This window comes from Hemicordylus capensis, chromosome 5 (genome assembly GCF_027244095.1).
Source record: "Hemicordylus capensis ecotype Gifberg chromosome 5, rHemCap1.1.pri, whole genome shotgun sequence".
NCBI classification, from domain to species: domain Eukaryota; kingdom Metazoa; phylum Chordata; class Lepidosauria; order Squamata; family Cordylidae; genus Hemicordylus; species Hemicordylus capensis.
Window position 1 is genome coordinate 178,357,356 of NC_069661.1, and position 22,110 is coordinate 178,379,465.

General features: G+C 40.9%; 1 protein-coding gene and 1 long non-coding RNA gene across 3 annotated transcripts in view; one reads left to right on the forward strand and one right to left on the reverse strand.

Annotated features, from left to right (window-relative positions):
• Window positions 1-22,110, forward strand: part of CNTN1 (contactin 1) — a 309,859-nt gene that overhangs the window by 223,938 nt on the left and 63,811 nt on the right. For both annotated transcript variants that reach the window (XM_053258259.1, XM_053258258.1), the window contains exons 7-11: window positions 405-500; window positions 6,727-6,933; window positions 8,457-8,559; window positions 9,970-10,151; window positions 12,953-13,077. In XM_053258259.1, coding sequence (XP_053114234.1) covers window positions 405-500; window positions 6,727-6,933; window positions 8,457-8,559; window positions 9,970-10,151; window positions 12,953-13,077 — 713 coding nt within the window. The remainder of the gene's footprint in view (window positions 1-404; window positions 501-6,726; window positions 6,934-8,456; window positions 8,560-9,969; window positions 10,152-12,952; window positions 13,078-22,110) is intronic.
• LOC128328353 (uncharacterized) overlaps window positions 1-22,110 on the reverse strand; it is an 87,992-nt gene that overhangs the window by 59,109 nt on the left and 6,773 nt on the right. Inside the window, exon 2 of the long non-coding RNA XR_008309160.1 lies at window positions 4,941-5,049. This is a non-coding gene — a long non-coding RNA (uncharacterized LOC128328353). The remainder of the gene's footprint in view (window positions 1-4,940; window positions 5,050-22,110) is intronic.

Sequence of the window (22,110 nt, forward strand, 5' to 3'; positions counted from 1 at the left end):
TCAGCCCCCATTGTCTATGACAGGATATGGATTTTTAAAAATCTTCTTTATATTAATATTTGTCATTGTGCTGGTCATAGACCGTAATAAACTGATTGATTGATTAATATTTGTCCATTTTTAGATATTGGGATGGGATATTATGGGGGGCCTATTTATCATGGCAGTTGAGGGGAAAAACAGGGAATGTACTGCTTGTATAAAAAAATACTCTTTATTATTCAGTTAAAAACTAATGAAGACATTAATACATCTCTACTTGATATTTTCCTGCAAGTGGTTTTATTTCTATATTATATTCATATGACAATATGATTACTATATGTATAATATATATCCTGGTCTTGAACTGTAATAAAGATGATTGATTGATTTATCATATATATATGTGTCATCATGAATAGATTTGTATCCATTTACACCTGAAAAACGATATGAGGTTAAAGTACCAGAAGGCGTAGGAGCTGTCATTCTCTGTGACCCTCCACCTCATTATCCAGGTAATTTAATCCATATTTTTCAACTGTCTTTGGAAGGACAGGATAGAAACTAATGTGATTACAAAATTGCTAACTTTGAATATGACTGTATAAGCCACATAAGCTTATATGATTCTATAAGCCACATAAGCCTTGTAATAGCAGATGCTCAGACCTCTCTGCTTCACATTTCCTTAGTTCCTTAGAGAGTGGTTGATTCCCTTCAGAGTAAAGAGCAATTATGTCTGGTTGTTTTAAAATCTTTCACTGATAAATATGGGAAATATATTTCCACAAATGGCAAGCACATTTTTCTTTAGCATATTGTATCATTTTTAATCACAAATCCTATATCAGCCCATATGGAAACACTTTTTTTTAATAAGCTAGTATAATTGGCATTATATGATGTGTTGTAGGCCATGATGGAGACAGGTGTTGTCTTCCTTATGGCAGTGATGTAACGTAGCAGTGGGAACAGAGAAGTGAAAATGGACAGAGCCATAAAGGAGTGGAGAAGCTCTACTAGTACCACTCCCTGTAGACTGAGCCAGCTCAGTAACTGGCTTTAGAAGAGGGCAGAGTGGCAGGGTATGTGAGCTAATTCATCAAGATGTTTTTCTAATACATATGTAAAATATGTCTAGTTTCCAAATTGAATTTGCAGCTTTCAATGTGGTTGGGTGATGGAAATGTGGAATTGCTTCCTTAAGCTGCTGCTCACATAAAGGAATCATGTCTATCAGAACTCTAGAGGTTGTAATCAAATGAAGTCTCAAAGTCATATGAAAATGAAACTCACTGGGATATCCATTGGTAGTGTTATACAGAAAGTCACCAGGCAGCTTCTCCGGAAGCTTCCAGCTTCTCCCAGCTGGAAGAGGTAGCTTCAAGAAGTTATTTTCTGCAGTTATAGACATCACGTCTGTTAATGGAACTGCCCTGAAATGTTTGGTCTGCACCCCAATGTTTAGGCTTTGTGGGGGAATTAGCTCTTAAAGGGAGTCAGCTCTACATCAGTTTTAATTTCTGTAACCTTTTGAACTCAAGTAATGACTGGATGGAGACAAGGAGAACTTAGTTGCTTCTGAACAGTATGTGGAGGCATATGTTAGGCATGAGGAAATTTCTGTCTTGGCCCACAGACAGCCTGACCCAATTACTACTGCTGTAATCTGTTGGACTGAAATTTCCAAGCAAAACCATGATGAACAATGGCAAGAAAAGAACTAGAGGCAGCCCAAATGGTGGCCACCATGGTGAGCACCACTCAGTCAAGGCAGGCTCCTTGTGGGGAAGATTAGAATCGACTCCTATCTCCCTTCCACTAAGTCGAACGTAGCTATTAGTTCTTTCTCTGCAATCCCCACTAAGAACAGATAAATGGCCCTAGGAATAGAGAACCCTCCCACTATCTCCAAGGAGCCTTCTACAAGGGAGATAGCATCACATCAGAGTTGCAAGAAAAGAGACACTATGAAAGTCACCTGGTCACATCTCATACAGGCAGTCAGATCCAGTAACCTAACCTCATTCTGGTGCAAGACAATGAATCTCCCCAATAATGGCACACCTCTACAGCTATATCTCACCAGAGGTCTGGGGAAAGCACGTCTGCGATCTTTATGAAGATGAAGCTATGACTGTAGGTCCATCTAAAGCAGCACTGACTACTCTGACTAGTGGTGGCTCTCCAGGCAGTATTTGGATTCCTCCTTCAGGGTTCATGGATATTTCATACTATCCATCACTTCTGCGATCTTTATGAAGGTGATGCTGTGGAACACGGTCCCCCCAGCATGATGTAGAGGACCTGCCTCTGTGGCCACAAGTGGCAACAGGTGAGATTAAGAACCTTATCTCCCAAGTAAGACCTGGGAAGGCCCCTGGAGAAGACTTAATCCCCCTAAAGCTACTAAAAAATAATTCAGTGTGTTGGGCTGCTGTTCTGGCCTTGCTATTCACATTTATCAACATGGCCATATTCCTAAGGATGGGGGGCTAGCGGTCATTGTCCCCATCTTAAAAAATGGCAGAAAGGATGATCCAGCAAACTACAGAACCATCAGCCTTCTCAGCACAGTCAGTAAGCTCTACGCTAGATATCTGTACTGGAAACGAAGGAACTGGTTGGAACAAGAAAATCTCCTTGCAGAAGAGAAAGTCACCCTTCAGGGATGGATGATCCACCATTGACCTGTATCTAGTTCTACAACATGTAATCAAGAAATATTCCACCCACTCTACAACCTCCCTTTATGCAGCTTTTATAGACTTTAAGGCTGCATTTGAGTCAGCCACCTAATGGCACAGAGGGGAAGTAACTTGCCTAGGGAGCAAGAGGTTGCCGGTTCGAATCCTTGCTGGTATGTTTCACAGACTATGGGAAACACCTATATCGGGCAGCAGTGGTATAGGAAGATGCTGAAAGGCATCATCTTCTACTGCACAGGAGATGGCAAAGGTAAACCCCTCCTGTATTTTACCAAGAAAACCACATGGCTCTGTGGTTGCCATGGAAGCCTCCTCAATTGACCGGCGCCTGCTATAGTCAATCCGTATCACACATGATTATAAGTCCCTGAAAGTAAGCTACAACCCCCAAGGCCATCTATTAAGCACCATTCCAACCCATAAGGTCGTCAAACAAGGCTGCATACTTGCCTCACTCCTGTTTAACATCTATATTAATGCCACAGTGGGTTACCTCAATAAACTAGACTTTCACACACCTCCAAGCTTGTAGAGAAACACATTTCTACTCTGATGTATGCAGATGATGCAGCAATTCTCTCTAGGACCTCCATAGGTCTCTGAAGAACTCTGAGGGCCCTTACCCAATACTGCAAGAAAGACCAGTTGGAAATTAACCCCTGCTATCTTGGTAAAGAGGCACCTTTTAACATGGTGATTCTCTTTTGTTTAGCAGGGGGAGAGTAACTGGCCCTATCCACCCCCAGCACAGTACCTCCAGTGACAGTTGTTGGTGTCTGTCTTATGTTTCTTTTCAGTTTGTGAGCTCTTTGGGGACAGGGATCTATCTTATTTATTTATTATTTCTCTGTGTAAACCGCCCTGAGCCAGTTTTGGAAGGGCACTATAGAAAGTGAGTGAATGAATGAATGAATGAATGAATGAATGAATGAATGAATGAATATCACAAAATTAAGGCCTTCGCTAAGAGACCCAAGACACACCTGGCATATAAAAAGGTACAAAATCTAGCAGGTTTCATGCTTTAAATACTTGTGGGTGGTCTTCCATGCCTTTGGCACCAGAAAAGCTCATGGCTCTCATACGACCCCAAAAGCCCAGAGGAGCACCACTGCTATCCTAAAATTCTTCTGATCAAGAGAAGGCTGTATACCTGCAGCCCTTAAACCTTTTGAAGCCAAGTAACTAGCACAGCTCCTCTATGGTGCCCAACTGCACCCCTTCTCCAACTACGTCCCATTGGAGCTTGTCCAGTCCAAATTCCTAAGAACAGTTCTCCACGTACCACAGTGCATCTCTCACCTACAGCTAGAAGCAGGTCTGGTGAAAGTGGGGGCCAGAGTTTGGGTGGCCATACTCAATTACTGGTTAAGGCTATTTCTCCTCTCATTGGGTCTATCCCCCCTAACACTACAGGACAAGTATCAATCCACCTGGAAACAAACACTGCTGACAAAAATGTCATCCCTTGGGCTTTCCCCTCCCCACTTACTTCCCATGGGCTATGAACAGGCAAAAAGACTCATCAAACAATGCATAACGGACATAGAGCACCAAACTGATGTAGGCAGGATCCTGAACTTATCAGTAAAAGCCTAAGATACATAGCAACTCCCGCTGTATACCTCATGCATCTAAAAGCCCCCCAAACACAGAAGGGCCTTCACCCTGGCCCATTGAGGTACCTTTCCTTTAGCTGTGCTAGAAGGCAGATACAGGAAGACCCCCTTGTAGGAATGTCTGTGCCCCTGTGATTCTGGGAACTTTGAAACAACAGAGCATGTCCTTCTCCATTGCCCATTCTACAGAGATCATTCTTCTGTTATTAGTTGAGACCCTAGGTCGCTCAGGCCAGTCTGATGTTTGTCTCCTGCTCTCTGACTCTAACCCTGTCATAACATACAACGTTGCCAAGTTTTGCACAGCAGCGTGTAAAATTTGTCAGGTGTTGACTGTCAGCAAGAGCTAAGCAGGCCCGGCACAGCTCATGTTAACACAGTTTATCGTAGCCTACAGAAAGTTGTCAATGGGAAATAGCACATAAACAGTGGCTACCCCACAGTCTTCTATCTTGTTTTCAGGGTTCCACCAATTTCTGCTGTTTACCCTTTTTATTTTGTATGTCTTGAAATCTCGCCGACAAGTTTATTGATCTACTTCAAACACGTTCTCTTCTAGCAACAAGTTTCTCCTATTATCTAAACAGCAAGCTGCTTATACTTGGCAGCGCCCACCAATTCCACTGACCTGGCTCTTCGAACTTGCCTGTGAAGCCTTTATGTCCTTCTGCCTCCAAGCGAAAAGACCTGTGCCCCGCCTTTCTTCACCAAGATGACGTCGACCAGCAAAAAGAATCCTGTTGAATAACATTACAGGGAAATCTCACACTAGTTTGCAGTGGGCCCTACATATCCCAAGGATTCAATCTGAGGAACGTAGTCTTCAGTACTAAGCTGCCCTGAAATCCGTTTGAGGCTGATGAAGCAGAATATCTGTGTATTAATTAATAGATAAAACTGGTTTTAACCTGGGGAGTCTATATACTGTCTCAGCATAGAAGCTAGTTGGCTAGCACATAATTCATTCTGAAACTTTCCCTTAACATGTTTAGACAGAACAAGTTTCTAGCGCAAAACGCTGTAGAGTTGAATGAAAGATGTGGTTTCTCTGAGGTTTCTGCTCTCATTATTGCTTTCTTTAGCCCTTGCCCCTTTTTACATAACCTACTGCTTCCCAGTGCCTTTTTCATTCTTTAGGGTTCGAGTCCTGGTTAGGAGCACAGAGTGGGAACTTTAAGAAAGGGGAGAGCAGGTTCTTAGCTGCTCTCGGCTACCCTATGCAGCTTCCTGCTAGGGTGGTGCTCGGCCCAAGTAACCCTGTGCAGAGGCAGCATGCACATAGTGACCACACAGTCAACATGGTGTTGCTGACCACACAAATGGTACCCATGCATGTGCGGAGCCCATGTGCATGCTGGCACTGTGCAGGTATACTTGGGCCAAGTGCTGCCCCCCGCAGGAAGCTGCATGGAGAGGCAGAGAGCAAGTAAGGACCTGCTGTCTTTCTTAAAGCAGCTGCTGCTTCCCACTCCAAACCAGAACTCAATCTGAAGCTCGAACCCCTATCATTGTTTAACTTCCATTGCTCAGTTGCCTGTAAAAACAACAACATACCACACAATTATTTGTTTTAACTGTCCCCCGCGCCCGGCAATTTTGCTGCTAATATAAAGTTGAAAACATTTAGAAAGTTTGTGCATAAATCCATTCTGAATGGTCTAGTTGTAGAATATGTAGTAACTGTTAACCATAGCTCATGAACAGAGGCTCTCTTACCCCTAGACTTTGGGTCCGAAGTCCAGGGCCTCCACACCCTCTGGGGCCCCCCAAATCTTCTTTAGTCTGTCTTGAGTGGCATGTCCTGTCCCGAGTGGTATGGTTTGTGCCCTCAGGAACCTATGTGTTAAACAATTATGCTTAACTTGCATCGGGGGGTGAGGGGTGGCTCTAAAAGCCTTTAGGTTCAGGCTCCAAAATTATCAGTGCATCTTTGCTCATCATAATGTCCCATCAAGTCGATTTTGACTCCTGGCGCCCACAGAGCCCTGTGGTTTTCTTTGGTAGAATACAGGAGGGGTTTACCATTGCCTCCTCCTGCACAGTATGAGATGATGCAACATCTTCCTATATCGCTGCTGCCCGATATAGTACCAGCGGGATTTAAACTGGCAACTTTCTGCTTGTTAGTCAAACATTTCCCCGTGGTGCCTCATAGGCGCACCTTTATTAGTGTACCTTTGCTCATTATAGGTGCACCTTTGCTCATCAATCAGTAGTAGAACATACAGTTTGCATAGATAAGGTTCCAGGTTCAATTCACAAGCATCTATGGTTAAAAGTATATTAGGAAGATCTTCAAAAGACCTCTTATGTCTGCTAATCAATGTACCAATGTTTATCTCGAGTCCACTGGTGATATTTGAATGCCTGTTTCTCTAATTCATTTAAATGATTACATTGTTGTTTTTCTTCAGATGATCTGAGTTACCGCTGGGTTCTGAATGATTTTCCAGAATTTATTACTTTGGATAAACGACGGTTTGTGTCACAAGCAAATGGAAATCTCTATATTGCAAAGGTAGAAGCATCTGATAAAGGCAACTATTCTTGCTTTGTGACCAGCAACTCAATCACCAAAAGTGTATTCAGTAGTTTCATTCCACTTATTCCTCAACCTGATCGTAAGTATTTATCCTGTGTCTTGTATACATTAGATGTCCTGCTTGTCTGTAATATACCTTGCTTTCATTTTTAGTGCAGTATTATTTAGCACTGTGAATTCAAAATTAATCCATAAACAGAAGTTTATTATATTTTCTGTCACAGCTTTGTTTTTACAGCTAGTTCCAGCATTACTTTCCTGTTATTGAATCTCAAATCCTCTTCACACATTTCCCCCAGTATACCTTTAAAAAATAATAATGTGGAGGCTATAGATACCTATACACAAACAGAGCTTTATAAAAATGGTTGCTCTGAGTAATGTTGAAACAACTCAGTAAGATGCAAATATAGGAAGTTCTCTACTTAAGGTCCCTCAGATTAAGATGAGCAGCATTTAAGTTGCAGCACTTTAATTGCCACCTTGTTCCAGCGTTACAACTGTGTTTAGTCTTTGAAAAGGGAGGCTCTGCTAGATGGCTACTTGTGCATAAAAGAATGAGGTGAAAATGGTGGTTCAGGCTTTCATCATCAGTCAGTCCTGGCAGCAGCAGGTGCTGCATCTGAGGTTGTGGAAGGATTGATGGACTCGCCCATCCATCACCCCTACTGCCTCTGCTGCTGCTTCAGATCATCCTACAGGCTCAATGGCTGTGCTGTGATAGCAAGAGGGGGGGAAATCTTGGCTTGTTCGTGGCCCACACATCACTTCCTTCTGTCTAATCATTGTCCAGGAGCTGGTCTTGTGGCAGCAAGCATGACTTGTCCCTTTAGCTAAGCAGGGTTTGCCCTGGTTGCATATGAATGGGTAACTTGATGTGTGAGCACTGTAAGATATTTCCATTAGGGGATGGAGCTGCTCTGGGAAGAGCAGAAGGTTCCAAGTTCCCTCTCTGTCATCTCCAAGATAGGATTGAGAGAGATTTCTGCCTGCAACCTTGGAGAAGTCACTGCCAGTCTGTGTGGACAATACTGAGCTAGATGGACCAATGGTCTGACTCAGTATATGGCAGCTTCCTGTGTTCCTATGTAATATGAAAGAGAGCAGGAGCAGACTAAGAAGGAAGGACTGAGAGAGACTGTTCTTTCTGTTGTAGCAAAATGAGTTTGCAGTATCTTATGACTATGACTGTAGCAATCTTTTTTCAACTGTTCTGCTTGCTTAAAAATCAGATTAACTTCTGTAACTCCCTCCACCCGTGAACACGAAAATACTTTACACAGTCAAGGGAAGACAAAATTAAGTAAGGAAAGGATAGTATCCTTCTGGGTTTAGAACCATAGAGCCCTAGGAAATAACTCAAGAACCATGTGAACTACCAGGTAGGTTTTTTTTAACCACACACCAGGTACAAATGTATAGTAAAATGATTGTATTTTATCTATGCAAGAAAATTAGTCATGACTAAATGCCATTGAAATCAATTAATTTACATGGGACTTAGTTATGACTAACTTTCTTTGGATACTACCCATTGTCTGTAGGGTCTCTATCAATTTCTGTCATAGACTAATTGTTGTTTTATATCTCTTTTCACATTAGGTACTACTACAAAAGGTTATCTGCCAGATATCAGGGTGAAGTTCAAAGATACGTATGCACTTCAAGGGCAAAATGTGACACTGGAGTGCTTTGCACTTGGAAAGTAAGAATGTTTTAATTGGTTACACACACTGAATAGACTCAGGTTCAGGGCCAGGAATGGCAACCCTATACTGGCAGAATAAACCTGGCTTCTGTGCCTGATATTTTGGGAATTCTCTAAGTGTTCCAATTTCATCTCTCTCTCTCTTAATTTAAGTAAATTAAGCCAGCTTTGTACACACAAGCCTAAGCTTTTAGCTAAGTAAAGTTGTTATAGATAACCTGAAGCAATGTACATGTGTCCACAATATGGCATGGAATTATGATACCACACTGCTGAAAGGTATCAGTAATGGTGAAGCTGGAATCCAAATAGCTTCTGTATCTGCACTGTGTCACCACTGCTACTACTGCTTTCTTGCCACACTCCTTACTTGTTAGATAATTCCATCCAAATAGTTTGACATGTTAACCACTGTTTAACTGTGTTCTCGGCATTCACTTGTATCCAAAGAAATGTAGTCATGACTAAACACCATGGAAATCAATAGCTGACATACTATTCAAGAATACTTCAGCCTAGTGAAATGTTAAACAAGAGTAAGCCTATTAACATTACTAGACTGACATACTCTTGCACAGAATATCAGTCCATTAGAAAAGCTAATCTAACTTAGTTATTATAAGCTTTCAACTCATTACAACTCATTGTGTAGAATTCTTTAAATGATGTAGCACCTGCCTAAATTTCATTAGATTGAAAGATCGGCACTGGGGAGAAAAAGTTTAGGGCTTGACTGTAATAGTAGTCATATAGGGGAGGTTATTTATTTATTTATTTATTTATTTATTTATACATACCACCTTTCAAAAAATGGCTCAGTTGGCAGTAGAAGAAAGGCTAATGTTAAATCTTAGATGGTTTTAGGACTTTGCTTGAAATTTGTGAGCTAGAGGACTTCAAGTAGAAAAATTGTAACTAGAGAGGTGAGAGCTGCTTAGTAAAAGGCATGGCAAGGGAGTATACAGAACCAACATGCAACCACTGGGAGAAGTCATCAGGAGGTTTGGACTATAGTGTCATCAGTTTGCAGATGACACTCAGCTGTATCTTTCTCTGCCATCAGATTCCTAGGGAAGCAGTGGATGTACTGAACTGGGGCTGGAGGCAATGATGGATTTGGCATGGGCTAGCAAACAGGTTAAATCCAGACAAGACAGAGCTGCTGCTGGTCATTAGAAAAGCCATTTGGGATTGGGTGATTCAACCAGCTCTGGATGGAATTGTACTTCCCTTGAAAGAGCAAGTGCGCAACTTGGGGGTATTGATGGTCCCAGCTCTGCTTTTGGATGCTTTTTGTAAACCACCTTGAGATGCTTTACAAAAGGGGGTATACAAACTGAACCAAAAAAAAAAAAAATAGACTGGTTGTGTAACTCTACTGACATGTCCCCTGTTTCCTCCCCAAAGCCCCGTTCCAGAGATTAGATGGACTAAGTATCTTGATCCTATGGTTGCGACTGCAGATGTAAGCCTGTCTGGTGCAGTCCTCAGGATCTTCAATATCCAGTTTGAAGATGAAGGAATATATGAATGTGAAGCTGAAAATCACAGAGGAAAAGATAAGCATTCGGCAAAAGTTTATGTTCAAGGTTAGTAGCTCTCTTTTTCAGAAATTACATCGCTCAGGGCTTGTGCTGAGACAATTTAACTGGTTTCATCTTTCATCATCATTTAGAAAAATTGTTTCTCTGTTCTAAAATACATAAAATCAAGTGCAAATTTGTTGAATTAATATTGCACCTGCTTCTATCTCCTGCATTGGGCTAACTGTATTTAAAGATTCACCAATGGTACTTCACATAGCATTCACTATGCTATGCAACTATTAAGAGACATGAATAGTACTGTTAGTTAATAGAATAAGTTATGGCCGCAATCTTCAGCAGAATATATGTATTTTGTTTTAATTTACATTCAGCTCTGGTTGTGTTGGGTAAGCAGTCATGTAGGATCTGGCCTATAAAGGTGTTCTAGACTAAGTAGCAGTGTAGCCGAGAATTGATATTCATGAGCCAGCTGCGGTGGACAATACCACCTGGGGAATGAATGCTGATTGTGATTTTTTACAATTACACCCCTAGGGATGGAAAATTGATGATAGCATTACAATACCTTCAGCTTTCAGTGCTTTTATTGTCCTGACCTTTGGTCCTGCACAGCCAAATTTGCTATGGAGCTTTAAAAAGTTTTAAAACTTTTAAAAACACAAAAACTATTATAAAATGTTCCGGATATTGTCAGGAATGGAATTGTAATGAACATTGGCAGGAATGTTCTCCAAAGATTACGCCATGGAGAAAGTACAACAGTTTGTTCATTGTTATCCTAACTCTGTCCTAAGCCTGACCCTAACGCTTTCCTCTGTGCAAAACTGAGTGCAGTTTTACCACAGTTGTTTTGGGATAGGGATAAAGAAGGGGTGATAACACAGATAAAGCTGTAAGTGCAACAATGCTATCACATATTTTCCATTTCCAGTGGGGGTAGATGTTGCCAAAAATCACTACAGAGAAACCTCACTATTTGCGGACTCACCATCCACATTTTTGCATAACAGCGGGGGTCTAAATGACTTCTGATTTCATTATCTGTGGATACTGAAGTGTTAAAACCCATGTATCCGCAGTTCCTAGAGGGCCAGAACTGATCAGCAGGAAGGAGATCACTTCCTGCTGCCATTTTATATGCATCCCTATGTAAGCAGGAGCCATTTTATGGATCATTTTTGTTTTGGGGCACAAGGAGGACACAAGGAAACTTTGAAAAGCATGGTACAGTTGTTCTTTTGCCCGTTTTTGCCATATTTTAGCTGTAGGGAGACATTTCATGGTTTGGGGGGCATTGCTGCCTTGCGATTGTTTTAATGAAAGGTGGTATAGAAATTTAACAATAAATAAATTGGTGGGCACATGGAGGGCACAAGAAGACCCCATGGAGTACTGTGCAGTAGTTTTCTCTCTCTCCATTTTGCTTTTTTAATAATCCAGGAACTTAATTCCCCCGCCCATCTCCATCGGCATAATGCCTCGTTACTCACAGATTTGTTACTTGTGGTAGTAGGCGAGGAATGGAACCCCCGTGAATAATGAGGTTTGCCTATATGAACATTGTCCCCTGAGATGGTACCAGTGGCCAGAATTTGTGGGCTTGACTCATGGACAGTACTTCTATTAAAGGATTTATGTATGTATGTATGTATGTATGTATGTATGTATATGCAAGGCTTAATCAGGATGTTGCTTTGTAAGATCACGGGGCCTTCAATTCCAGTAGTTCACTAGATTCTGGCTCTGTTGACCCTTCTGGATGTAAAAGAGAAAAAGCATGTCTATTTTGGAGCCTGCTCTGCGTTAAAAGTCAGGGTTGTTCCAGGTGCTGTTTTTTAGTTGAGTCAGGATTTTTGGCCCTTTATCTCAGACCCCATGTTGCTCTTTTTATTTCTATAGAACATGCAGTTGCCTCAAGAATATGTCATATAAGATGAGATTCAGAATACATTTTTGCAAGTGTGAAAACATGTCAAAAATGGAATTACTTCACTTTTCCATTCCATAAATTAAAGGTGCTTTCCTATGAAACCCTAAATAGCTTGGAACCAGCTATATAAAGAATTGCCCTTTCCCACATGAGCTGCTGTCAAAAGCCTTTCTCAAGTCTTCCCACCCATTAAATTAGGATATCCCCCCTCCCATTGTTCCACTTGTGGAACATCATTTTCGGGAAAGTTTCCCTAGTGTCAAATTTGATTTGACACTTTAAGTGCCCTTTATATTTGTCTAGGACTTCCTTAATGCCATATAAGATTGCTTTAATGTTGTGGACAATTGTTTTTTAATTTGTTGATGATATTTTATTTGTTTTACAGCTTTTGCTTTAATTTTAAAATGTTTTTGTTACCTAGTTTGTATTAGATGTTTGTGTGGTTGAATCATCCTGGGAGTTGTCAGACAGAACAGTACTGACATTACTTTGTGAGCCACCCAGAGAACAATGGTTATGGGGCTGCCAGCAAATAAAGTTGTTGTTACTAGAATATAAATATTTCAAATCAATAAAAAGTGAATTCTCGATGAGAACCATCCATAAAATATACCATGCATAGAAGGAGAAGAGAAGGTCGTAATGTTGTAATAGAACAGGAACTTCATATTTGTTAAACTGAGATAAAAATACCTTATAAAGTGTGGCATTCTTTAGGAATAGTGCCATGGAATTATCTCTGTATGGAGTCTAGACTGATACATAAGTTCAGTAAGTAGAATTTTAAATTGCATATCAATTACTATATTTAGGAATTGTGTCTGAATTATAGGAAGAAAAATGGGCTAGAAAATGAGAGAATTAATGTTTTGAGTATATAGGAAATGCAAGTGTTTTTTCTTTCTTTCAGCATATCCAGAGTGGGTGGAGCATATCAATGATACAGAGAGAGATATAGGCAGCGAATTTCATTGGCATTGTGTAGCTGCAGGGAAGCCTCTTCCAACAATCCGCTGGCTGAAAAATGGATTACCGGTAGGCTTAGATTATGCTTTGGTCGTGGAAACATGTGCTCTGCAGGCTTATTAGGACAAGGCAGGAGCTCCATCTTTGCAAGAATCTAACTACGTGAGAGATCTGCCTCAAAGCTGCTGTCTGTGGGAAGGGTAAAGCAATTTTTGCTTTCTTCTCTTCCCGCAAAAAAAAACATTTCCACATTCAGGAATATGTCCATGAAGGCTGTGCTGTTCCTTACAGACATATCTTGAAGTGAAAAGGGAGGTGAGAGACATGCAGGGGGCTGAGAGACATGAAAATTGCTTCCATCGCCTCCTCCCCATACGCTGCAGCTGCAAGTTAAACCTTACACACAGTTCATTAGATGACTGAGAGGACAAAGCTCTTGCTCCACCCTTATAAGCCTGTTAGGCATGTCAGCCACTTTTTAAAAATTGTACACTAGTAATAAAAGATGTGTGAATAAGTGGAGATAGATCTTTGATAAATAATATGGCCAGTGTAAAATATGTTTTTAACATGTATACTTTGTAGCCTACTTATAGCTCAGTTAGATGTTTGACTTTTAAATGTTTTCACCTATTTTTACTGTTAAAACGGTCCTTATTCTCTGCATGCTAACATCAAGCTTTTTTCTAATATCTACACAAATATCACGTAAAGTTTTTTAATGATGTATTACTTTGTTAATTAGCTGAACAAAATTGTTTTTAGAACTTCCACAATTATACACAATTGCACTACAGTTTTGAAGCTTTTGTAGTCAGCAAATGTGTCTTGATTCAGAAAGACTATAGCCTTGACTGGAAGCACAGGAAGTTAATTGTTAGCTTGGGTTGCACGTTTTGTATTTTTTCTGTTTTGATTTGTACCAAATCCGAATCAACCCCATTTTGTATTTTGTCCAAAATTAAGCCTTCCGAATCACCCGTTTTGTTTTGTATCCGAATTAATCCGAATCCGAATTAATTCAGATTTAAAAATGGGTCACATGGTCAAAAGAGTGAGTGGGGGTTATAGTGGCCAATGAATGGAAGCTACCACAAAAACTTCAAAGGAATTGGTCAAACTGCTGATTTTTGGTGAATTTTTGAAATTTGCGCGCCTTTCAGATTTTCCCCATAGAGTATGATAGCGGTTTCAGGATAAGTATAGCTTCACGCGGGGGGGTGGGGGGTGGTCCAGAGTGGAGTGTGGTTGGTGGTAGTGCCCAGTTGATACAAGGAAGCTACCACAATTTTTTCAGAGGAATTTGGCAAAGGGCTGATTTTTATAGAATTAATGAAGTTACGCGTCTTTTAGATTTTCCTCGTAGGGTATAACGGAGGTTTCTGCAGTCCCATAACTCCACTTGTGGGGCACTGGGGTGGCCCAGAGCAAGTGACGGTGTAGTGCAAATAATGTGCCAACCACCCACATGGGTTGCCAACCCATGAAGTACAGGGTTTTGTTGTTCTAGAGGTGTTCTGAGAGTAGATTCTCTAATAGCGTATGAGAGTGGATTCATGGTTTTTCATTAAAAATCTCATTTGCTACCAGAGAATCTAAACTCAACCCCTCAGAAACAACAAAGCCCAGTACCCCAATGGGTTAGCAATATTTGTCATTATGCAAATATTCCAAAATTCAGAAGAAATCCAAAATCCGGAACAATTCTGGTCCCAAGCAGTCCGGATAAGGGATACTCAACCTGTATCCATTGTGAATATCTGAAGGAACAATAATGATTTCTCAATAAAAGACATCATAATCCATTAATGCAGCGGATTAAAGGGGCACAGGAATGACTCCTTAGTTAATGCAAGTAGCAAAAAGTGGTTCTACCATATGAAGCCTCAAAATTCTATTGTTTATAAGTATGACATCTGTTGAGGTAATAACTTCTAACTTGGTGTGCATGATATATCTAATGAGGTTCTACAAATGTTCCTAATTTCAAGGAGATCTCTTAAAAGATTTCCACAGCTGCAGCAAGTTTAAAAAGTGCTGAAAATTGACACTAGCCCTTTTTTTGCCCAAATTTTATCCACATAGCATATATTTCTTTCAAATGTTCATGAAAATAAATGATGTAAACTGTTCAGGCTTGTCTAGGAAGACAGTCCTTTGATGAAGTTTGGAGCAGCGGTTCAAAGGTTATTAAGATTTTCTTGCCCCACTAAAGCCTGTGGCTAGCAAGTGCTGGTGAAGTTATGCAGAGTGTTGCTGTTTTGATAATGTAGTCGAAATGCCACTCTGAAATTGGGAGGAGAGCCAGCTCTTGGATTCCATTTCAGATGCGATGCCTATTCCATTAGTTATGGAATGTTAAATTTAGGGAACGGGGTTGGGGGTATGGAATGTACAGGTGGGGGAAACCAGGTGGGAAGTAAGAGCACTCTGGTGAGAAGTACTGATGGCTTTGGGGGCTGAATGAAATGATTTTGAAAACACATGCACAGAGATAAATACATGGACATGCAAACAAAAACACAACCATACACAGAGAAATGTAACAAAGATACATGCAACACACAAATACACACATGTAACACACAAACATGCATCACACACACAAACACATAACACACAAACACAGAAATGCATTCAACACAAACTTGCACACAACACAAATGCAGGCATGCACATAACAAATACTCAAACACAGCAATGCAACACTAATGCACAAACACACATACACTACAAACACCAACATACATCAGCAAAACAAACATGTACACAAACACACACACAGGACACAGAAATACAATCATACACACATAACAGAAGTATGCACATGCACAGGACAAAACATACATACAAAACACTGAAACAAAAGACATTATGCAATACTGAAACCTGCCAAAATCCACAACACAAACACATGCAATATAATGTTGGATGAAATACCAAAAGATGTTTGGACATGCAACCCAAACTAATAAGAACAGAAAGACAAATGCATGCAACACCTGCATACAAACAACACAAGACAAGCAAAAAACACAAACACACATAACACAAGTGCACAAACATGTATCACATGAAAAGTCACAAGTGTGCATCACATGCAATAGATGCACAAACTTGCAATGCATGAACAAGTATGCAACACAGATACATCCATATGCTATGTGTGGTCTTTTACTCTGTTCAGAATGGTGTTCGATATGTGGGGACTCCTATTATTTCCCCATTGTTATGGACAGACCACCAACTGGTGAAGATAGGACTTGCAACCACAACTCACTTCTGTAGGGTTGAAGGACCCATTAGGTTCATCTTCCTGAGAAGGTTATTGAACCCAATAGGATTCCAAGAAGACTTGGAAGGGTTTTAAGTTGGCTCTGCCAGCAATTTTGTCGATGCTCTGATGCGAACTCGGAATAATGAACTCACCAGAGCAGTAGACACAATTGCTCTTTAGGATCCTCTCCAACATGATTCAAAATTAGCTTCATGGTATTCAGAAAAATTATGGGAGCTGAAGCAGTGAGGTAGATGACTAGAGCACATATGGAGAATGACTCAACTTAAATAAAACCGTTTGTAACACAAAGCACATTTGGCGGTCTGTTCTCAGGCAATGTGTGGCAAAGAAGCAATTCTTTTCTGCTCACATTGCATCTACAAGTTCACATCCAGCAGAGCTGTCCAGGGTTGTGAATGGGCTAATATGAGCCCACTGACCCTTGAATCCAAATTTTGAACCATCGGTTACCCACTGTGACACTTGTAATGATTTTTTATTATTTATTTATTTATTTATTTTTGCAGATAAAATATCTCTTCAGGCCAAACTGGATTCTACAATTAGGGCAGAGTGTGTTATGGAGATTCTGCCCTAATTGTAGTATCCAGCAACTCCTTGAAATTGTTGTATCTTCTAATATGGTTAGACTAGATCACTTTCAGTTTGACTCCTGAAGATGTGGACAAGCTTTGGACTGTGCATTCTGCCACCTGTTCTCTTGACCCATGCCCAACTTGGCTTATTTATCTAACAATCAGATTATCGGAGACGGTCTGGTAAACATCATAAATGTTTCTCTGAGGAAGGATAGGATGCCTCCTTGACTTAAGGAGGTTATCATTACTCCATACCTGAAAAAAACCTACATTGTACCCCTCAAAGTTTGGCAACTTAAGACCCATCTCTAATCTCCCATGGTTGGGCAAAGTGATTGAGAGGGTGGTGGCCTCTCGGCTCCAGGCAGTCCTGGAGGAAACTGATTATATAAACCAATTTCAAACTGGCTTTCGAGCAGGCTGTGGGTTGCGACTGCCTTGGTGGGCCTGGTACATGAACTCCAATTAGGTATTGACAGAGGAAGTGTGACTCTGTTGATCCTTTTGAATATTGTGGTGGCTTTCAATAGCATCAACCATGGTATCCTTCTAGGTTGCCTGAGGGAGATGGAATTGGGTGGCACTATTTTACAGTGGTTCTGTTCCTACCTCTCGGGTAGATTCCAGATAGTGTCATCAGGAGATTTGGTGCTTGGTGTTATCAATATGCCAATTTCTCCCTATCAACTTCATCAGGACAAAACTTCCCTAAATGCCTGCCTGGGGGCAGTAATGAACTGGATGAGGGATAACAAACTGAAGCTAATCCATTGGTACTGATGTGGGGAGTGGGGGTAAGGACCTGAGAGATGCTTTAGATCTGCCTGCTCTGGATGGGGTTACCTCCCCGCCAAAAGAAGTAGTACATAGCTTGGGAGTGCTCCTGGATCCAAAACTCTCTCTGGTTTATCAGGCTGAAGCAGTGGCCAGGAGCACTTTTTATCAGCTTTGGCTAATATGTCAGCTATGCCGATTTCTGATTGGTTGATGCCCTAACAGACATGCTATGTGGTTAATGATGTTGGACAATGTCACTAATTATGCTCACTTCCAACTTGCCCTCTGTGCAGGCACACTTTTTGTTGGTCTTTGAGGCCAAACTCAAGATGGAGGGGAGAGTGCCTAGCACCAGCAAAGATGTCCCTTGCTGTCCTGCTACTGTACTGATAGAGGAATTTTCCTGTGAGTTGACCCATGACTGTTTGTTGTTTACTTCATCAGGACTGTTTCAACAGTTGGGAAGGGTATCTTTTCCAGCACCCTTTATCATCCTTACCCGACTCAACAGAAAGGAGGTTTTTTGGTGCGGTCCAGTAAAGGCTGAATGGCAACACCATCCTGAGTTTGTTCCAAGCTCAGGGAGAACAGTTATCAAATGTTCCTCTATCACTGGCTTGCCTCTCTTCTGACAGATACTATAAACTTAGAAGATGCTAAAAACTTAGAAGATTGTCCCATAGACTGTACAAGATCCTAGAGTCACTAGTATTTTGTATGGTCTATGGTCCTTTCCAGGTCTGTTTTTAAAGCCTCGGATTTAAAATGGCTGGGGATGATGGGAATTGTAGTCCAGTAACATCTGGCAACCCAAGTTTGAAAACCCCTGCAGTAAGGTTTAGATGCTTGATAAGGCAGGACAGTGTGGGGGCATCTTTGCTGGTGCCAAGCACTCCATTCTCCCCATCTTGATTTGTGCCACAAAGACTAAGAAAAAGTGTGAGTGCTTGGAGGGCAAGTTCAAAGCAAGCACAATCTGTTACGCTGCAAAACATCATTATTGATTTCATGGCACATCTGTTCAGGCATCAGCCTTAGGTTCCAATTTACCCACTTTGTGGAGCTTGAGCCATACGGAGAGAGCTTTGAATCTGGTCTTATACCAGTAAGTTGACCATTGAATATAAGATGTAATCAGGTGTGAATGAGATGGTAGGATAATGGTGGATAAAATCATAGAAACATAGGAAGCTGCCATATACCAAGTCAGAACACTGGTCCATCTAGCTCAGTGTTGTCTACACAGATTGGCAGTGGCTTTATGAATGTTACAATGAGTTTCTCTCAGCCCTCTCTGGAGATGCCAGGGAAGCAACTTGGAACCTTCTGCATGCAAGCATGCAGATGCTCTTCCCAGAGCGCCCCCATCTCCTAAGAGGGATATCTTACAGCGTTCACATGTAGTTTCCCATTCAAATGGTCAACCAGGGAAGACCCTGCTTAGCAATGGGGATAATTCATGCTTGCTACCACAGAATCAGCTCTTCTCCCATATACCAGTAGTGTCTGACCCACTGCCTCAGTCCCTGATTGCTTTTCCAAAGACGCTCCAATGAAACTCTTTTCTACCATTGAACAGAACTGACTTATTGGGTGAGCTATATGTCTGTTCTTAGTTTCTGCTTTTCATTTGAATCCAGCTTATTGGACTTTCCCTCAGAGCCAGGATTATCTTAATAATAAATTATAATGCTGGATAAATTAATATTGAGAGGAACCTTTTTCTCGATCAAATTGGTCCATCCTCAGGAATCGGTTAGTCAGCAAGATGCTTTCTACACACAGAGATGACATCTTTAAAACTCAAATAAGAGCAGGCCATTTAGGAAGTATATATAGAAGGCCATTTATAGTGGGATATATCCCTCTAGTGGCTGTTGCTGATTTCTACCTTATGTTTCTTTTTAGATAATGAGCACTTTTAAGACGGGGAACCATCAGTATATAAATATTTGTAGTAGTATTAGATATTTCCCTTCCCTTTCTCCATAATCCATTTTGTTTGCAAATAAAAAATTTCAAATAGTTGAAGTATGACATTTTAGAATCTTGAATGTTTTATAGTATATGTAAAGTATATATACTCAGTACTTGCATCAGAACTTTTATTTATCCTGGCTTTTTATATTCTCAAAGTTGAATGCAGTGGTATGACTAATGTCATGCCATATTACATACTGCACACTCTTAGGGAAGAGGTGATTTTTGCCAGTCCCCACTTCCATCTGTTTCTTCTGATGCCCCATGAAAATGCATCCCTGAGCCCTCAGGGTCTCTTTTCAGAGACAGCAGAGCGAATGGGGGATCTTCAAAAACGGATCCTTCTGTGTTGTGTGTGAAAAACCGTTTTCTGGATGCATGACATCAGTATATCACCAAATAAAAACTGAATAATATGTACATGAATACAATATATTAGGCAGAAGTATTGTAGTGTTATGAAACAGATGAACCCATCATAAAAACAAGAAGTTCTAGTAAGAACTAATCTGCCTACTTTCCTTTCATTATCATCTTAACTGGTAATTACCATCTTCACAAGTTAACCCACTTCTGCCTCAAATGTTCACACATCTGCCATCTTGAATTGGGATGACATCATCACAAACTATGCTGTTGAGGTATCCCTCTGTATCCCTACAACTGTTCTCAGTTTGGTTCAAAATGGTTAGCTGGTTCACGTTAGCCCGCTTGCGCCTCAAACATTCATGCATCTGTTATCTTGAATGGCAGTGGATGACATAATCACAAACTATGCCATTGAGGTGTCCCTATATGTCCCTGCAACTGTGCCCAATTTGGTGTAAATAAGTTAGGCAGTTCACAAGTTAGCCAGATCACAAGTTAGCTCACTTGCACCTCAAACATTCACATGTCCAGAATCTTGAATTGGGGTGGATGACATCATTACATTATAGTGGTAAAAGAGGAAAAATTCCTCACTGAGGTGTTACGGTCCAGGCATTGTGAAGTTGATGGAGGGGGACACACACACACACACACATACACCCCGCACTGGTGATCTAATAAGCTCAATTTCTTCAATTAAGGAAAGTATGCTAAAAATATAATTATTTCAAGATTGCTTAAAAGAATGTTGGGATAAAAGAACTAATCTTATATTCACCTTTATGGAAAAGAGTGAAGAAAGAAGCACACTTTTGTGGTTTAAATGGATTTTATGAACAAGTGCTTTAATGAGCTAAATGACCTTTCTTGACAAAAATCTACATACAGATTGCAGAATGCAGCACATCATTCTCAAATAGTATCTCATTTAATTATCTTCTGGGTTGCAATTAAAAGATTATTTTGAGCAGAGCAAATCACAATGTCCTAATTACTCTGAGAATGTTTTGTTGTTAAACCCATTAGAATGTTAAAGAAAACAAGATATCGTTCCTTTTTTCCACCTAGAAAGGCCAAATTTTCTTCAGAAAATGGTATGCTGAGGTATTTATGGGGGGGAATTTTGAGATATCAAACAAAAATATTTCATCAATATATAAGATTTCATCAGTGTTTGTTTTATGATTGATCAATATATGGAATGGGCTTTCAACTCTTTGCAAAGTCATATCAACCACTCACTTAGGGCCAACTAGATGATATGTCTATTACATGCTTGAGGCCTACAAGCTAGTGCAGGGATTTGCAGCCTTGGGTCCCAGATGTTATTGGACTTCAACTCCCATAATCGCCAGCCCCAATCGCCTTTGGTGGTGACTGTGGGAGTTGAAGTCCATCAACATCTGAAAACTCAAGGTTGAGAACCTCTGGGCTTGTGTAGATAGCACAAGCGGTGTTATCCCCCCACACACACACCATGTACTTAGTACCCCTATGAATGTTTTCCAGAGGATAAAAGCAGTGCCTGAGGTTGGCATCTTTGAGCAGTTGCCAAAAACCCCACAAGCTCAAGAGGCCCATTGCTGATTCTTAACCATGTTTATCAACTTCATGGTGGTAGTTAATGGAACAGAGTGAGTCACTTAATTGAGAGAGCCGCTCTGTTGTTGTTTTTTCTGTCCATCTGATCCGCTAATGGGGGAAAGTTAGAGCGGAGGCAGTAGACCACAAATCTTTTGTGCTCCTTTTAATCCCCTCGATTACCATGAAGGATGTGGAAGGGAAGGGAGAGGTGAGAGAGAAAACGGGCACAGAGGAGGAGATGTGCTGTTGGCTCTGCCTATAGTAACAGAAAAAAACAAACACCCCTGACAGTGCCAAGGTAAGTCCTCCACAAACTTTAAGGTGACCACCCCTCAGGAGGTGGACCACCCATGGGGCCACTTTGCAAGGGTCTCCTCAAACCTGGAGGTGATCCTAGAGAAAAGCTTCTGTTGGCACCAATAAGACATCCCCTGCCCACCCGGGACAAATAGTAGCTTCAGGGTATATGTGTGTTCAGAGCATGAGACAGGCAAAAGCTTAACACCGCCCCCA